We start from the raw sequence: 20,163 nt of genomic DNA, 5'->3' as shown, positions 1-20,163 counted from the left end.
AAAAAAAATATAATTTCTTACTAGATTTTTTGGGGCATAGATTTTGAAGGAAGGCTTATGTTCTTTAAAAAAACGGAAGACTTTGAGGAAACCTAATTGAAATATTCAAAATTATAAAGCAGATTAGCAAAACTAATGCCCAAGTAAAATGTTCACTATTGAATACCAAGCGATGCAAAATAAATATTGGGCAGATAGGAATAACAAAATGGAAGTATTTTTACAAAAAGGATACTGAACTTGTAGAATAAATCATTAAATAATACGAGTTCGAAAGGTAGCATTTGGGAAGAGAGAAAAGACTTAGTGTTATGGCAAAAATGATAAATCGTGAGGATGAGCTTTATCCCCTTGGATCATATGACCTATGCCTATTTGTTTTTTTTTCCATGCTTTTCAGATTTTTGAAGACATTTTTTTGAATAGGTATTTTTTGGAAAATGATACATGATTTCAAAATGTGGAGTCTTGTGGATTCTTTTTCTTCAATGATAGAAAAACATTTGGATGATGATGAAATAGATTTTTATGGTGCCTATTGATCAGTTAGATATAGAGCAACTGTCCAAAGCAATTATAATGGGATCCAATTGATCTTATTCCTGGGCATTCAGTACAATATGGGTGGCAAACATCCACAAGAAATGTGCTCCCAGTTGGCGCTCACCAATTCTAGAGGCAGTTACTCACGTATGGTGGGGACTGTAATGGGTTTGCAGCAGCATCTTCAAAGAAAAATGCATTTAGCATCTGGAATAAAAAAGAAACAGTATCTGGGAACAGCAGTCAACATGTCTCCATAACTACAGAATTAAGCACGAAATATTTCTAAAATTCAGAACCAACAAGCTCCTGATATAAAGTATTGCCCATAAACGTTTCACCCAACATTTACTAAAAGCATCTGAGGATTTTCTTCCACATTAGAGTTAGCTGCCTGTTGGTTTGTACTAGCTACCCATGATTTGCAAGCAAGTGTGGGAATTGGCAGAAGCTCGATGGACAGAGGTGAAAATGGCTTAATTTTATCTGTGCTATGCACCCTGCTTGACTGCATATATGAGGGGCGCTAGTGAGGATTTTGGGAGCCAGAATGCAGTTCTTCTTGTCAATCATAAGGTCAGCAAATCAGCGCATTGACAACACAGTGATTTGATTTGATTTGATTTGATTTATTATCGTCATAAGCTGTGACATATAGTGAAATGTATTGTCTTGCGTGCTATCCAGACAAATCAGACCTTACACAAGTACATCAGGGTAATAGAACAGAATGCAGAATATAGTGCTACTGTTACAGAGAAGGTGCTGAGAAAGATCAGCTCCAATACATCACAAGTCTGATAGCAGTGGGTAAGAGGCTGATCTTGAATCTGTGGTAATTTGATGTGGTAAACAACTGAATTTGATCCTGCTACTGTCACATTTTAAAGCAGAAACAAAACAATAACAACACAAAAGTGATCACTGATGTTTTGTTGCAGTTTCATGAATTGAGATTTCTCAAGTTGCCGAAAGCACTGAAAAACGTTCACTATTTAAGTTGTTTTTGTGCTTTCACATGTGGCAATGTTCACTAACCTCTCTGGTGTAAGTGTAGCCAGCTGTGTGGTCTATTCACACCATCTCACTGGTAACTGCTGGTGAAGATCACGTTCAGTATCGAGGCTATCCTCTGCTTGTTTATATTGCAGCACTTGTGGAAATGAAGGATACCCATAAATGCACCAAATATTCAGAAGTGCACTTCCACAACAAACATGTAGCTCCTAAGAGTAACACGGAAAGTTGTGTACATTTGCTGTTGTTTTAAAATGATCCTCCACAAATATGCATTCAGAGATAATGGGAACTACAGATGCTGGAGAATCCAAGATAACAAAGTTTGGAGCTGAATGAACACAGCAGGCCAAGCAGCATCTCAGGAGCACAAAAGCTGACGTTTCGGGCCTAGACCCTTCATCAGAGAGGGGGATGGGGAGAGGGTTCTGGAATAAATAGGGTGGGAGGGGGAGGCGGACCGAAGATGGAGAGAAAAGAAGATAGGTTGTTTCCGGGGGGAGGAAGGTAACTTCTTCACGGTCCGCCTCCCCCTCTCTCCCTATTTATTCCAGAACCCTCTCCCCATCCCCCACTCTGAGGAAGGATCTAGGCCCGAAACGTCAGCTTTTGTGCTCCTGAGATGCTGCTTGGTCTGCTGTGTTCATCCAGCTCCACACTTTGTTATCCACAAATGTGCAATTTTGTTTGGAATTAGGAACAGACCAAATTACCAATCTAATATGATCAGAATTCATATTAGCTGTTTTATCTCAATTAAATTTGAGCCAATTTGTTTCAATTCTGTTGGCACACATCTATCTCTTTAACTAAAGGAGTGAGCTCTCTCATGGAGAGACAAAATGTTCTGTTTGTGTATGTACAACTTTTGTCTTGCCCCCAACATCGTCGAGTAAGCATTCAAGAGGTAAAGTGTACTTTTTGTAAAATCCTTATAAACAGTAAGCCATAACACTTGCTACTTTATGATTAAGTGGCAGGTTGACTTTTTTTCTATCAATGAACAGAATCAAATCAGCTCTGCTTTCCATTAACTGTTATAAATTTATGTTTTTTTTCTAGGTCTGCTGTCAGATTCATAGTGATCTTTTTATAGACTTAACCTTTCCTTTCACTACCAGCAGCAGTTGTATACCTGTGTTCAGGGCAGTGTTATCATAAGCTATGAATTCAAATGCTTGAGGACACAAATTATCCTTTATTCACTAACAGGATGAGGGCACCGCTGACTAGGCAGCATTTATTGTCCATCCCTAATTGCCCAGAGGCCAGTTAAGAGTCAACCACATTGCTGTGGGTCTGGAATCACATGTAGCCCAGACCAGGTAAGGATGACAGTTTCCTCTCCTAAAGGACATTGAACAAGGTGAGCTTTTCCAACAATCAACAATGGATTCATTGTCATCATTACATTCAAAATATTTGGAATTAGGAATCCAACAATGACGATGAATTAATTGTTGATTGTCAGAAAAACAGCAATGTGGTTGATTCTGAACAGCCCTCTGGGCAATTGGGGATGAGCAATAAATGCTGCCTAGCCAGTGACACCCATATCCCTTTAATGAATAAAGAATAAGTGTGTTGTTTGGCAGTCTTGGCAAGTATATTATTATATTCCTTACTGGTTTCAGAAATATGATCTATACCTATAAGAGCCTTACAGCAATGGAATCTTACTTTCTGGCACTTCTTATTGTCCACAGAAATAGAAGCATGCAATATATGCACCTCTCTGATCCCCTGTTATCAGTGGTGGATGATGGAGGTGTTCTCTGCTGACGTAAGGAACTCCTGCTCTGAATTAGAGTTTGGACTATATTTTACCTGCCCTCTAAAGGTGAACCAGGAATTGGAAGTAGAAAATCTCAAAAACGGTGGTGGAATGGCTTTCAACTGGGGAGGCAATGGCCCAGTGGTATTATCACTGGACTGTTAATTCAGAGACCCAGATAAAGTTCGAATCCCACCAGGCAGATGGTAGAATCTGAATTCAAGAAAATATCTGGAATTAAGAGTCTAATGATGACCATAAGCCCACTGTCAATAAATGCTGCCTGGTCAGCGACGCCCTAATTCCATGAATGAATAAGGAAAAAAGTTAGGTCACCAATTAAGGATAATTTCCTAAATCCAAGGTGCCAAAGTGGCTAAGATATTGGCCCCCTGATTGGTTCAGCAATTCTGAGAGGCAGTACTTACATCTGCTGGCCAATTGGCTGTTGCTGATAAAGTAGCACAGAGACCTATGGCTTTCAGTCCTGGCAGCAGAAAGAAAAACCAGTATGAATGTATACACAACCAGGTAGAGATTTACTGACCTACAGTGGCATAAATTAGTTTTAATGTGTAAGGTTTTGGAGTAGATCTGCGTCATCTGTTTTCATCTAGTTTCTTACTGGTATTCTAGTCCCCTACAGCAACAATACTAGTCTCAGCAGAAATGGTTTCATTCCTGGCAGCAGAACTTTGGAGGCTGCTCACTTCTAGAAATGTGAAAGGGCAACAAGTACTTGCTTATATCTGTAATCTCAGGTTTGATTCCCCTGGAATGGGTCCTAACCTGAAGCAAGAGACTGTAGCTTGAGGGGTGCCATTCTGCATTGAACAGGGCTGACCAGGAGACTATCTTGTTCTTATTCCACATGTGCTGAAAGATTTCTCTGCCAACAATCAATCTGTTTGTTTGTGTGATCCACCACCATCAGATCTGAAAATGAGACTCAAATCTGGAACTTATGACACACAAGCTATGGCATTATCCATAGTGTCACAAAACCTTTCAGCTGACTTACCTCTCTGATGAAGGGTCTAGGCCCGAAACATCAGCTTTTGTGCTCCTGAGATGCTGCTTGGCCCGCTGTGTTCATCCAGCCTCACATTTTATTATCTTGGAATTCTCCAGCATCTGCAGTTCCCATTATCTCTGATACTATTTTAACCTCACTGCGAAGCCTCTTCCAGGGATGCCTAACCTGAAGAAGTTACCCTCCTCCCTCCGGACCAACCTCAGGGAATCTCTCTCCCATTGCAACTCTCTTGTAATCTCTTCGGCCTTGAAACTGCTCGACCATGTCCTGAAGCAAACCAGGTACCACAGCCACATCACCTTCCTCAGCACCTGCCTAGGGAACCAGATCATCCCCAAGGGACTATGGTCCACATTTCAGCCTTCCCAATTTGGCCCCAACCGTGACCACCTCTACACCCAGAATATTCAGACCCTTCAGAAGCGTTTCTCCCTGCGAGTCCTGAAACAGACACTTGCAACCATGCGCCGGCACCTCCAGACACTGCAATCCAGCCTGCCCCAGCTCAGAGCCTCCCTCTCCCAGACCTGCAAAGGACATCTGCTGTCTTTCATCCTCCGCAGGATCCACAGACTGAATACCCAGTTTCACTCAGCTTTACTGGACACCAAAAATCGTAAGTACAACCAACTCACTGGCCCCTGCCACCCACAAGAGGATTCCTGCGCCTCCCAAATCCCGACTCTGTCCCTGCCCCTCCCCCACCATGCACCCGCCGCCATTGACCATGAGGACATGGCCGGAGACCCCACGGATGACGTCACATCCGCCTCCGCCGGCCACAGAACTTCCGGAACCGCTGCTGCAGTCACCACCTCCGCTTCCAGGTACAACACCTCACACACCACCCTCACCGCAGCTGCTGCCACCCACCCCGCCCACAGCCGACGGAACCCCGCCCACAGCCCACGGCCGACGGAACCCCGCCCATGGCCGACGACCTCATCGCTCCGCCCACAACCTCCACAGCCAGCAACCCCAGAGAAGACAGCCACACTGAGCCCTGCCGCATCTTCACCATCCCCCCAGACCTCCCACTGACTGAGGACGAATGGTCAGTCCTTAGTAAGGGGCTCACCTTTGTCCCCCTACAACCACACATCAACGAATACCAGTCACGATTGGACATAGAGCAGATTTTCCGCCGCCTTCGCCTCCACGCCTACTTCTTCAACCGGGAACCTAACCCTCCTTCCACTGACCCCTTCACCCGCTTCCAACACAAGTCCTCCTCCTGGACACCACCCCCAGGCCTCCTACCCTCCCTCGACCTCTTCATCTCCAACTGCCGTCGAGACATTAACCGCTTCAACCTCTCCACCCCTCTCACCCACTCCAACCTCTCCCCCGCAGAACGGGCAGCCCTCCGCTCCCTCCGCTCCAACCCCAACCTCACCATCAAACCCGCAGACAAGGGTGGCGCAGTGGTAGTATGACGCACTGACCTCTACATCGCCGAGGCCAGACTCCAACTCTCCGACACCACCTCCTACCGCCCCCTCGATCATGACCCCACACCCGAGCACCAAACCATCATCTCCAACACCATTCACGACCTCATCACCTCAGGGGACCTCCCACCCACAGCCTCCAACCTCATTGTTCCCCGACTCCGCACGGCCCGTTTCTATCTCCTTCCCAAAATCCACAAACCTGCCTGCCCTGGTCGACCCATCGTCTCAGCCTGCTCCTGCCCCACTGAACTCATCTCCACCTATCTGGACTCCATTTTCTCCCCTTTGGTCCAGGAACTCCCCACCTACGTCCGTGACACCACCCACGCCCTCCACCTCCTCCAGGACTTCCAATTCCCTGGCCCCCAACACCTCATATTCACCATGGACGTCCAGTCCCTATACACCTGCATTCCGCATGCAGATGGCCTCAAGGCCCTCCGCTTCTTCCTGTCCCGCAGGCCCGACCAGTCCCCCTCCACCGACACTCTCATCCGCCTAGCTGAACTCGTCCTCACCCTCAACAACTCGCTCTCTGATGAAGGGTTTTGGCCCGAAACGTCAGCTTTTGTGCTCCTGAGATGCTGCTTGGCCTGCTGTGTTCATCCAGCCTCACATTTTATTATCTTGGAATTCTCCAGCATCTGCAGTTCCCATTATCTCTATCAGCTGACTTACCTGCTGAGAAAGTAACTACCTTTGTCTTTATATTTACCCAAATTTATGCCCTTGAGTACTCATCTCTTTAAGACACATTTCAAGTATCACATTTTGTGGGTAACTGCTGCAGTATTGTTCAGGTAGTTAGAGTGCTCTTTTTGATAACATGGCCTTAAAACAGCTTTGCTGTCTGAAGTGACTTGCAAAAGCCAGTGTATGGACCGTGTGAAACTTGGAACCGATACTGTAACTTGTTCCCAAGACATTACATTAGTAGCCTGACATTGAACAGTATGGTATTTAAACAGCCACAGTATCACCATCTGACACTCCTGTATAGCTTCAGAGTAATTCTCAAACATTTGCAGTCATTACACGCAGAACCAGTTACTTATAACAAGGATAAATTAGGTTGGATATGCTGTCTTTCTTTAACTATAAATTTATTCTCTCAACTCAATTAAATTTCTACAAATAAGCAATGTAGCGATTGTCTGATTGTTGCTTATGATGACAGTTATTGCATATCGTGTGTTCCATTCCCAACAATGCTAAGACTTACTTGATCTTATCAGCTAAACTGCGGTCATTCACCAGCAGACCATCTTAGATATGCTTGATATAATCAAATCATTTTCTGGCACTAATTCAAAGTGAATCTGTAGCCATTTGCAACCCAGCAATCATCAGTCCTATCTACTTCCAGTATTGGATCACAGCCCAAGGCAAAATAAAGCTATAGAGCAGATACTGCTAAAGTTAACAAAATCCAATGAAACATTTCTCTGAAAACTTCAGCAAAGTTACTGAGCTCATTGCCCTTTCTCCTTAAGTTGACTAGGACAATGGAATCAAAATGATATGTTTTGGCCAATTGAGAGAAAATACATCATTGTCATCACCTCAGCAAAGCGGGGTAGAGTTAAACAAAAGTAGAAAATGCTGGAAAAACCTCATTAGGTCTGGCAGATTCTGAGGAGAGAAAGCAGGATTAATGTTTTGGGTCCAGTGACCCTTCTTCAGAATGATAGAGTGACATTGCTTGTAGTGATGGTTGTTAAGGGAAATGATACCAAGAAGATTATTGATATGGCTCATGCTAAAAGGACACTTTCCATGAGATTATAGGACAGTCATTAATATTTATGCAGCAAAAACTGCTGAAACTAGATTGTCATATAAATAACAAAGTGTGTGGAGAGCTAGACTTTAATTTTTAATGAGCTTTGAGCCATTTGACAATTAATCACTCTCTGAAGGCTCAAGGCTATTGCTATTATATAAAGTTCCTGAATATACATAAATGTTGGTCAATAGGATGAAGGAGGACTGGAGATATCTTATTTTTTATCTTCGTAAGGTGACAATAAAGAAGAATCAATTTTAATTGTCCTGCAATATCATCTGTTTAAATTGTGATATTTGTTTATCTGGATTAAAGTACAAGTCTCTCACTTGCTCAGTGCTGCAGTCATCTTGTTTTTGGCTATGTAAAATTGAAGCAGCTGCCTCCAGTTCAAGTACTTCAGTTCTCGACAACTAAATGAAGACAGTTGTTTCAAATTTTAGGATTGCTTACTCAAATGGATTTTTTTCAACTTCCAGCTAAGGCCCAGATAAAAGGCTTTTATTGGTGCATCAAAAATACGGTCATTGGACAGAAGCTTGCAATAATCGTTCTCTCTTGCCCACCATTGATACAACAGTTTCCAGTGAACATGGGAATCCTGATAATCCATTATTTCCGACCTAACACCTGAAGGCTGGATGCTGCTGACCATCCTCCAAAAGGAGGAAGTACAAGCACATTGAAACACTTCTACTTGATTTAAAGAAACATGCCCATGATTCTAAAGTAAAGTTTCCTTAAAGTTGAGGATATGACATAGAAAATGAATGACGTTATAGCTATCATTGCTAAACTAGTTTATAGATGATCATAACTTTTCCTTCATTAACTGACAACTCTATTTCAGTATCAAAACTGAGATAAGATTTTGATTTACCTCATTCAATCAGTAGATGCACTTCTGATTTAATTCATGAAACCCATGCTGGAATCGCAATGTTAAAAGAATATCCCATGTAACAGTGGAATCTTAAGGCTGATTTCACGCAATATGAATATGAGAGCGATGTAGTGCAAGAATTCTGTGGTCTAATGTCTTTCCTTTTTTTTAAATATATTCACCCATATATTGGGTGACAGCATGATTGAAGAATTGAGAATAATTTTCCAAAAGTCTGCCTCACTTAACCTGATTGTTGTGACCAGATATAATTAGTAAGTTTGCCAATGACACAAAAATTGGTGGTGTTGATAGTGAGGAGGTAGGTCTCAGGCTACAGTCTGATATTGATCAGCTGGTAAATTGGGCTGAGCAATGGCAGATAGAATTTAATTCTGATAAGTGTGAGAGGATGCATTTTAGGAGATCTAAAAAGGGAAGGATATACACAGTAAATGGTTGGTCCCATGGGAGTAGTGAGAAACAAATGAATATTGATGTATATGCCCATAGATCCCTGAAGGTACCAGCACAAGCAGACAAGTGGTGAAGGAGACATATGGGATGCTTGCCTTCTTTAGCCAGGGCATAGAATGCAGCAGTAATGAAGTCTTGTTACAATTTTATAAAACATTGATTAAGCCACAGATGGAACACTGTATACAGTTTTGGTCACCATATCGAAAAGAATATCACTGCCCTAGAGAGGCTGCAGAGGAGATCCCCTGCGATGAAAAGTCTCAGTTATGAGGAAATACTGAATATGCTTGAATTGTTTTCTTTAGAGCAGAGGAGCTTGAGGGAAATCTGATTACAGTATACCAAATTATGAGAGACATAAATAGGGATGGTCACGAGAATCTTTTCCCCATGGGAGGCATGCCTAAGACCAAACAAAAGTTTAAGGTGAGGAGTAAATGGTTTAGACGCGATCTGAAATAACACTGCCACCCTCTTGGTTAAAAGAAGCATGGAAAGTAATGCCTGAGATGGTGATGGAGGCAAGTACTCTCACAACATTGAAGATGTATCTGGATGTGCACTTAAAATGCCAGGTAATAATATTCTATGGACTAAATGCAGGTAAATGGGATTAGTGCAGTTTAGTATTTGTTAGTCAACATAGAAACGGTGGACCAAAGGGCCTGTTTCTATGCTGTATGACTCCAATCCTGGACAAGGCCTCAATTTTGTTACACCCAGACACCAGGCACAAGTCCCCAATTTGTTATCTTTCCAGACAGGATAACACAATTTATTAAGGTCCCAGGTGATGAGGGACTAACTGGCTTCACATCTTCATTCATTTGTCTTCCTCAATTTGTAGCAACAAGATTAATTTAAAAGTGGATCCCTTCCCATATGGATACCTTCCTCCCATTCGCAAGAAAAATTGTTTTAAAAATGAACTAATTTAACCATGCCTTCCCAAGTTAACAAGTGAGTTATTAATTATGCAACTACAAACATATAGATTAAAAAGAAGAGGCAAATCCAAAAGGATAGAAGATTAAAAATAAGACATACCAATCAGTTTGTGAATTGTTCACAAAGAACAGATAGTACAATATCGTGGCCATTGCAATGAAGTTTTTCCAGTAATGTTGTCGTTAATAATTGAAGTGGTTTCACAATCCTTAGTTTAACAGAATGGTTGAGATTTTGTAGCTCTGATTCCTTTCAACTGTGAATAAATTCTACCATTTAGGGTAAGAGATGGTCATTGTGTTGTGCAGAGCCCTTTGCCTGGGTTCTAGCTGTAACACAAGGATGTACAAGGAGATAGTTGTTCGACCGTTACCTTCACAGCACATAAATATGTGACGACAGGTTGGTACACATAACAGCATTCATGCCCACTAGCACAATCCAGTAGAGTTGAAACTGACCTTCTAGACCAAAATGTTCAATTTGTATTCTTCAAAAAAAAACAAAACAAACTCTATGAGAAGGTTTCAACATAATCTGTAGGAGTGAAAAGGTGTTGTGGAGGAGGTTCTTGTATGAAGTCGCGCTCTGTCGCGCTCTCTCTTTCCATTTGAAAATTCTTTTACACTTTGTGTTGTATCCCATCAGATCGATACAAACATTTTGCAAAAAAAGCCACAGGACTTACTCCTGCAATTATTTTGTCTCTAATAGTTCTCTTGTTTTTAAAAAAAAATTGAATTAATGACTAAAACTCTCTCTCTCTTTTGGAGTTTTGATCCATTGTTGCAGAATGACCGTGGACTCAACATATATTTGGAACATGAGTACCCCACAGTAAGGCCGTGTGCCTGGAAATATGGCCATAAACCCAATTTCTCAGGACGGTAATATTGATAATGGTGGCTGTCCAGGACACCTTCTAACTGCCATACAGAAACAGATCTTTACCCATGAATGTACAATGGGACATCTCACTTCTTCCAAGTACAAATATTCCATCTTTCTTCTGGAAAAGTTCCAGTGCAACAAAAAATGTGCATAATCTTAGCAACATGGTTCTCTGCTGCTTTCTTCTGAGTTGTGCACTGGAATCGAGTGTTTGCTGGGCTTCGAGCTAAAGAACATCAGCCATCTTTAACCACCCATGTAAGCTGATGTATAATGAAGCAAATGATTTGAATTATACATCGTTACTTCCACTTTGTGCAAATTGTAGACAAATTAAAGCACCTGGGTTGCAAATAAATAAAATTTACCTGATATACGGCTTAATCATATATCAAAGAGATACACTTGCTTATATTTAGCTCAAACTATTTGGAATAGATTTCCATGGATCATTGTTGTTGCTAAGATTGTTTTGAGTGTTCAACTAATAATATTTTTGGAAAGGCCAAGCTTTGTGGCACCAGTGTAAGTTCACAGACAAGACTGCCATGTTGGAATTGATTTCCTTACTCCTATTCCATCAGAATTAAAAGGGACCCTAGTATATTTGATGAGCAGGGTGTTAGCCAAACAATAAGGTTGAGTTGTATGAGCAGGGTGTTAGCAGGACTATTTTGCAACACAGGCAGGTTAGTGATACATTGGTAAGCACTGCTGCCTCACAGTGCCAAGGATCCAGGTTCAATTCCAGCTTTAAGTTGGTATGGAGTTTGCACATTCTCCCCTGTCTGCATGAGTTTCCCGTCGGGTGCTGTGGTTTCCTCTCACAGTCCAAAGATATACGGGTTGGGTGGGTTGGCTATGTTAAATTATTTGTAGTGACCATGGATGCCATGGTGGAATAGTCCTGGTAAATGTGGGATTACAGGAATAGCGTGGGGAGCTTTGGCTGGGCAAGAAGCTCTTCAGAGGGTCACTGGGTCGAATGGCCTCCTCCTGCATCATATGAGGGAGATCTCTGTTGCACTTCAGCCAAATGTTGGAAGCAAAGAAGAAGCAACTCTGAAGATTCTAGACTGGTGTGTTCTTCCAACTTAGCAAGAAACCAGGAACATGAGGAAAAATAAATTAATAAAACACGAACAATAAAGAAAAATGTACATTTGTATTTCCCTTGTTCAATGTTGTTCCTGTATATAAATCATAAAGTATTTTATTTCTGAGCATTTTTACCTAGGCTGAATGTTTGGTATTGCTTCAGAATATTCTCCTTCCATTAATGCATGGGGCAATATACAATATATTCATCAAAAGTTGGCATAAGGAAGAAAATAATTGCAGCATATGCTTGTTCCACATTCATACAATTGAAACTGTTCCTATTTTAGGCAATAAAAGGCCACTAAAATATGTCAATTTTTGAATTATTTCAGTAATCCAGCTACACTCTCACTCTTGCTGTTGCTGAGATACAGACGACAGATGGTAATTTCCATAAATGTGGTTTGGCTGGGTGACCTTTGATCCAGGCAATATTAAAAAAAATCCTGGTCCATCTTATTCTTCAGAAGCTTGTATTTCTAGAAATGCAGAAGAGCTTGCACAATTAAGCAAAAATTACTGATAAAATAAATGCCTTTCCAGAGCCAATCGCGTTATCAAAACAATATGCTGTCAAGATTGGAAAAAAAATGAGAATTGAGATTAATGTCAAGAAAAGTAAGGCAGATTACTAAACCAGTTTAAATAAAAAGAGCTGTGTTTATTTTTAAGTTTAGAGTAGAGAAAAACAAACCACATTTTTAAATAAAAATGTGTGAATCATGGTCCTAATGACTAAAGCTGGACAAACAGTGTATAACTTCGTCTCAGTTCAGTGCTATACCTATTCATAATATGTCTTAAGTGTGGTGGTATTTTGTATTTCACCAGATTCACTACTGATGTAGTGAGTTCTCTTCTGTAATTTTTATTCAGGTAGAATGACATTTCATTTGGTTCCTTTTCAGGTTGGTGGTCATACCATGCTTCCTATTCGCTGGATGCCTCCTGAGAGCATTATGTACAGGAGATTCACCACTGAAAGTGATGTGTGGAGTTTGGGAGTGGTGTTGTGGGAGATCTTTACCTATGGAAAGCAACCCTGGTACCAGCTATCAAACAATGAGGTTTGTGTTAGGTTTTATGAACTTTAATCAAAAGGTAGCAGCCATTCTTTGCAACAGCATCCTATAGTAGTACAAGATAATAAAGTGTGAAGCTGGACGAACGCAGCAGGCCAAGCAGCATCTCGGGAGCACAAAAGCTGACGTTTCGGACCTAGACCCTTCATCAGAGAGGGGGAAACATCAGCTTTCGTGCTCCTGAGATGCTGCTTGGCCTGCTGTGTTCATCCAGCTTCACACTTTATTATCTTGGATTCTCCAGCATCTGCAGTTCCCTTTATCACTCCTTTAGTAGTACAGCCATTTTTGGAGACCGAACAGTGTTTGTCTTAATTCATATGTTACCTGAAAATAGAGAATTTAGTAATTGAAAGCTGGTGGTCTTGTAGTGTAGTGGTAGCATCCTACCTCTGGGACAGAAGCTCAGGTTTGAGTTCCAAGCCGGGACTTGCGACCATAGAAAGTATATTCATAACATGGCCAAGCAGGTGATATAGGAGCCTGTAAATTCTGGCAATTTGTGTGAGACAGGTAAATTTTCTGGTCAGCCATCCTGCTGAAGGCAGTGGCAAATGGCTGCATTACATTGCTCATAACTTGGACCAATTCAATGGCAGTCCATGGCCCAACCCCCAGAAATGGGGACAGGAGAAAAGACACACAGTAATTCTGAAAACAGTATGACTGCCAGTTCCTTTAAGTATGATGCTGGCAATCTTCAAGATTTTTTCTTAGATTTAAATTTTTCTTTTTTAAATGTAAACACAATGAATAGTGTTCATAAGATCAATTATCTAATGATCTGAGTGTGTAACTTAAGAGTGGGTAGAATTAGATGACAGAATGATATGTGAACAAATTAAGACAGACAGTACAGGAAAACTGAGTGTTATGGTGCCAAAGAGGAGTGATCATTGCAAGTTTAATCACTGTTTGCTCAATCGTCTATCTGGGAAGTAAGCAAACACTCAGGGAAAGGAAATTGGAGAGGTTGATACTTTCTGGCCCTTCTTGGGAACTGGCTAAAGTGGTTATTGTAGGCAAACCAGGATTTTGCCTAGTATCTAGGCTAAAAACATCTATAGCCTGACATTGAATTAAAAAAGACAATAATAGAAAACAAATGGATCCAATTTATCCAAAGTCGCAAAAAAGTCACTCAAATTGTGAAGACTAAGTCACTGTTAATCCAAACATTCTCTAATATTTCCACCAGGTTATTGAGTGCATCACACAAGGACGTGTACTTCAACGCCCTCGAACCTGCCCGAAAGAAGTCTATGACCTGATGCTTGGTTGCTGGCAGCGTGAACCACACATGAGGCTCAACATCAAGGAAATTCACAGTCTCCTCCAAACATTGGCAAAGGCCTCCCCAGTCTATCTGGATATTCTTGGCTAAGCATCACTTTCACAATTGTAGACGGCGTGTGCGTGTGAGATTGTTGCTGCATTACGAAGAAACATGCTCTGATTCCTGACAGTATTAATAGCAATGAGAGAAGCTTTAAAGGGCAAAATGGTAAAACTTCTCCATCTGTAGATGCATTATTGACTTTGAGTTTTATCATTCTCACTCAAATTAATTTGGCTTTTGCTCATTTGCAACTCTGCCTAAACTCAGGCCTTAATCTAACTGATTATTCTGCTGAAGACAGTCAAAATTTCTCACTGCAATTTACAAATATTCTAAGTGATTTGCCTTCGATTTGGATGAAAAAAGGGAAGAACAGATGACTGTGAATCATATGTACCCAGCTACAACACAAAGCAAAGAAAACAACTGATTCAAATACATATATTCCACAGGCCATGAACAAAACATAGCTGAAAATAAGGAAATATCTACATATATGGAAAATATTTTTTAATTCAGTGAAGAAAGGCATTATGTCATGATTTATTGCATACTGATAATTTAATAGGCTTCAACTTTGCTACTGGAGTCTCTAAAACTAACCTCGAATACATGCTGTTATTTAGCCACTTTATTCAAGCCCATGGTACAGAAATGTTTCCCAGCTTCTTGCTTTCTCTTTTTTTTTGCATTGGATAACATGTCTCACAAAGAAGCAAGCGTGATACAACAATTTGCTGTGAACTGGGCATCTATAACAATGCAAAACGTCAAATATGTAAATGCAGTCTCCAGACAGGCTTTCTGAGCTTCAGGCTGGAGTGTGTTGTAACGTTCAGTATTAATTTCAGGGTCAAATACTGAAGGTGATTGACTTTAATAACACAGCACTTGTAGTTGTCTAGGCAAATCATCTGAAAATGTACTTATCCTATAACATTCTTTCCCTTAGGTATGTGAGTGAAATATAATTGTGCATGATCCTAATACCATAATGTATGTACAAAATATTGCTCATTTCTTGTACACCTTTTAGATGTAGAATGTTATCCATAATGATGTTGCATATATTTAATTAGAAACCCTATTGGAAGCCATTACTTCCAGGAAATGGTCTTATGCTTTAACAGTATGATAGGATGATAGAAATACAGGAATATGGACAAAAATTATAAAGATCATATAATCTGTAAAGAGACAGTGAAATTAAGTCCCTGTGGTAGACAGAAGTGATCCTATAATTGAGATATGGTCGCCATCACATAAAACCTAACCTTAGCTGTGTTGCTATGGTATCACCATTCTCAGCATCCTTTGCTTGCTTAATTTTTTTTCCTCTAAAAATGTTCTGCCAGACAGAGCATGGATGCATTGCAGTACAAAATGCATGGTCAATGGCTCATGTCTAGCTTGTTGGCATATAAATCTCAGTTATCTTGTGATGCTGGGGAATCCTAGGTTAGCTGCCATATCTGTTTGACAAATTCACACTAAAATAAGCACCTGATCTGTCAAAACCTAATGTTTCCTCCTTTTGAAAATGTACTTCCTCTGTGAGGGAGCACTGTTGAAACTTGTAACTACATTCAGCATCAAGCCATGGGTTGTTCTTAGGATTTGTCTGTTTTCCTGTTTTCTCATAAATTTGAGGAGGTCTATATAGGATATCCATTCAACTTTTTAAATTTAATGGCCAAATATTTAATGATTTAATATGTTGAGTTTAATTGTCAAATGATTGTTTTATTTTTTTACGTAAGTTATTAATTAAAGCCTTAGATCTTTTACATGTTTTGTTTAATTAAAATGGTTCAAATGTCTGTTAATTAGAAAAAAAAATGAGTTGTCTATAAATGACACAACTTACTCTTCGTTATGTCCTGCTACTCATTTGTGATTTTGACAGATTCATTAAGCTGAATTCTTAACAGCCGGATCTACAACAGTTTAGCAGTGTATAAGGCATTTACATCCCCTTGATATGCAGCGTAGCATAACAGATAAATGTAGATATTCTCAGGATGATCCACCAAGTAACCTGAGATCAATGGATGTTTTAGCCAACAGCGTTAAGGGGTATGAAACAAATACAGATAAATGGAGGTAACATAGTTATTGGTCATGCTCTATTTGAATGGGGAACCACTTTGAAGGACTCAACAGCTTCAACCCATTCATACGTTCCAGTATTTTTTGTTCCTATGATCTGAAGGATGTGCCTTCCATCTACATTTAGGCTTACAAACAGAATTATAATCAATCCAAATCTTAGTACAGATGTATAAAGAATTTAGTGAGTTTTGTTGTAAGTTGAACTTAGCAAGATTTCTTTAAGAAGTTCAAAACTTCTGAACATTTGAAATGTTAATGCCAATAAAAAAATATATATTAGCTTTTATGCTAATAAAATCACATTTATTTCTTACACTGTATCATTTTCTGCTCTTACAAGTTATTTTGTAAAAAGCAATGGATGTTAACATTGAAATGGAGGAATAAAAGCCTCAACATTTACTGACAAAATTTCAAAATACTTAGTGGCCATAAAATGTGGCATATGTTTGTCATAACAAGTTTAAAATAACTCAGCAAATGAGCTAACTTTGAAACATTTTTGTGCATTCTGTGGATTTGAAGTGTGGCATCCAATATGTAACAGCACTTTGGGTTCATTACTAACACATGCCTGACAACAACTAATTTTAACATTTTAGAGAAATTGATCTATTAGCAACATTTAGACAAAGGCACTGAAAGAGGGACTGCTTCTGTTAAAATAAGTACTGTCACCAGAGCCTGGAGAAATCTTTAGCTATATTCACACTTGATTAAACGTCTTGTGTTGTGATTATATTCTGTCTGCTAATGAGCAACTGACTCCTTACACATTGGATTTTTGATGGGGTGAACAGAGCAGGCAACATCAAAGGATATGTGAACTACAGCTAATTTCATTCACTTACAATACTGGGAGTAGCTTCCAATCAGGCCAAAGACAGTCCCTGTGTGGGTTAGCCTCATTTTTTTTATCGTGTGAGAGCATAGTTTCAACAATTTGAAGATTGATGGATATTTCAGCTTGATGTTGCAGCTTTATTGCATTTCTTAGTGATAGTGATTGGCAGGATAATGTCAATAAACCAATCCTCCCTCAGTTTGAAATTACCTGTAGCTTCTTTACAGCGTTAGGAAGGCAGAGATTTTTTTGTCCTAACCCACGAAGATGAGTTTTACCAACCTCTTGGAACTGAAACTGTGACCTGGTGTTTTTTTTTTCTAAAATTCATCTTGATATTTAACATAATTTTCTATCTTCTTTTGTTCTGTTTAGTGATATTTTTCAGTGTCTTCTCAAAAAAAAACCATTGAAGACATTTTTGTGTTCTGTCTTTCACAAAAAATCTACACAGATGTTGAAATTAAGATTTGCGGGGAAGATTGTCATCAAGTGTCTGATTCCAAGGAGCAGAAGCCAGAAGAAACATGCCCAGCACTTGTTAGATGGATTTGGTCCAAAGCCCTGACCGTTCCCACACCTGGGCCTTCACTCTTTTATTATCAGCAAAGATTGCAAAACTAGTGGGTTCATCATGACACTCAGCCAGTGCAGATAGCGAGAGACAGCAGGGACAGGAGTTCTCAAAGGAGCTCTGTGGCAGGTGGAATTTTGTGGATCACTAATTACATGAAATTCAGTTTAAAAATTTAACATGTCCAGTTTTGAGCAGCCTACTGCCCAAATCGGCCTCATGATGTTGTTTTATTGGAGGCTTTGCCTTTTTTTTCCATTCCAGTCTGTTGTACACATTTATTTCTTGAATAGTCTGTGTAGCACTTGGCTGATTTTTAGATGATGCCTAAGTAACTGTGTTATATATTTGTATGTTGAAATGTGACCAGTTTCTCAAATTGAAATGGAAACTTTGTTGTGATACAACAAATTCAATGGAAAAATTCTGTCTTACAATAAACATTGCCATCAGAAACATGTATTTGGTGCTGTTTTAATAGAATTATGTTTAGAGGAAAGTTTGTGTATGTATATATATGTGTGTATATATATATATATATATATATATATATATATATACAGATGAAATAATATACCTGTTAACATATACTTGGTGTGGACACAGCAATCAGGCATTAAAACTGGTGTACAAACTGGCAGATCGTGCGTGCCATTTATTGTTTTTGAAATGTTCCTCTGAATTTATGACATACCAGAACAAAGTACCATGAATGTTGGAAATTTGAAATAAAAGCAGAAATTCTATGAAATACTCAGTGTTGCCCAACAACCATGGGGAGAGACAGAAGCAGAGTTAATGCTTTTAATTTGTACACCATTATGTCATGACAGTACTTTACTTATTTAAAAACTCCTGTTTTTGACATCAGATCACTGACAGTAAGTTATGGGGAAACGGTAGTGTTGTGGTAATGTTATTGGGTGAGTAATCCAGGATCCCAGCCTAATGTTCTATGGATATCAGCCAGACCTCATCAAACATATGATTGAATCCCACAATGGCCGAGGGTGAACTTTGAATTCAACAAAATCTGGATTAAAAGGCTAACTGAATGGTCACCATGCAACAGTGTCGATTGTTGTAAAACCTTTAAGGTTCTTGCAAAGATTTATGGCTTGGGTTGTGGATGAGGTTATTGGCTTGCAGAAATCTCGTTGTCAGTTCTGGTATGTTCTGATATGGTTGTGTGGCCAGTGTATTGGGATGTACTGTGTCCTCTTGGTGTTGCCTATCTAGCGGACGAAGTTGTTGGGATATCCATTAACAAAGACCTTGTATAGGTGCTCCTCCTCTTTCTTGCATAGTTTTGGTGTGTTGCAGCGAGTTGTGGCCCATTTGAATAGTGTCCTAACACAGCTTTGTTTGCGGACGTTGGGGTGATGAGTGTGGAAATTGAGGATTTGGTCTGTGTTGGTTAGAACTCCCTGTTGATCATTCATTCTACCCTGATGAATTCTGAACATATCAGAACTGACAATGAGATTCCTATGACCACTAGGAGTCAGGACAGCCCAGAAACCCACAGCCACACTACGACAAAACACTCTCAAGGACAAATGACCCCATACCCATCACATGCAGGACCTACATAGCTTACAAAATACCTTGCAATGACTGCAACAAACATTAAACTGGCCAAATTGTGAGGGAACTAGCCATCAGGATGCATGAACACCAGCTAGCTGCAAAACAGCATGACAAACTTTCTCTCATATCAGTGCACTCAGACAACGAAGGCCATCAATTTAACTAGGACAACATGGCCAGCCTAGCTCAAGCCAACCATAGACATGCTTGGGAATTCCTAGAGGCCTAGTTTTCAACCGGGAATGCAATTAACAAACATGTGGAATTAGACCCCATGCAAAATCGAACTGGAAATGACACAACCCAACTTAACCGACTGGATCATAGCAGAGCAGAACAACAACGCTTCATCGAAGACCGCACTGATGATGTTACCGAGCATGGTGACGAAATGTCTGCACGATAACCCGTCAGCTTGGCAAGCTAGCAGCAACCTCACTGTAAACTTATCTGTTTCAGGACTGTCCTTTGTAGAAGGAAATCTGCTGTCCTTATCTGGTTTGGCCTATAGCAATGTGGATCACTCTTAGCTATCCTCTGGGCAACTAGAAAAGGCCAAGAAATACTGGCTTAGCCACCCACAACCAACGTATGAATTTGTTTTAAAAGAAAGGGTTAAGTTTTATTTCTCTCTGAAGATGTTCACAGCCCTGTTAGCTACTTGCAACATTGTTGCTTGTTTTTATAAAAAAAACTGAATCAATTATTT

At 40.1% G+C, this 20,163-nt stretch overlaps 1 protein-coding gene across 1 annotated transcript in view; it reads left to right on the top strand.

The window, feature by feature from the left end:
* The window catches only part of ntrk2a (neurotrophic tyrosine kinase, receptor, type 2a), a 252,771-nt gene extending 234,451 nt beyond the window's left edge, over window positions 1-18,320 (top strand). Inside the window, exons 16-17 of the mRNA XM_048527298.2 lie at window positions 12,822-12,980; window positions 14,194-18,320. Coding sequence (XP_048383255.1) covers window positions 12,822-12,980; window positions 14,194-14,379 — 345 coding nt within the window. The 3' untranslated portion in view covers window positions 14,380-18,320. The remainder of the gene's footprint in view (window positions 1-12,821; window positions 12,981-14,193) is intronic.
* Window positions 18,321-20,163: the final 1,843 nt, after the last annotated feature.

This window comes from Stegostoma tigrinum, chromosome 3 (assembly GCF_030684315.1).
Source record: "Stegostoma tigrinum isolate sSteTig4 chromosome 3, sSteTig4.hap1, whole genome shotgun sequence".
Lineage (NCBI taxonomy): Eukaryota > Metazoa > Chordata > Chondrichthyes > Orectolobiformes > Stegostomatidae > Stegostoma > Stegostoma tigrinum.
Note: the sequence above shows the minus strand (reverse complement) of the source record. Positions and strands in the feature narration are given on the sequence as shown.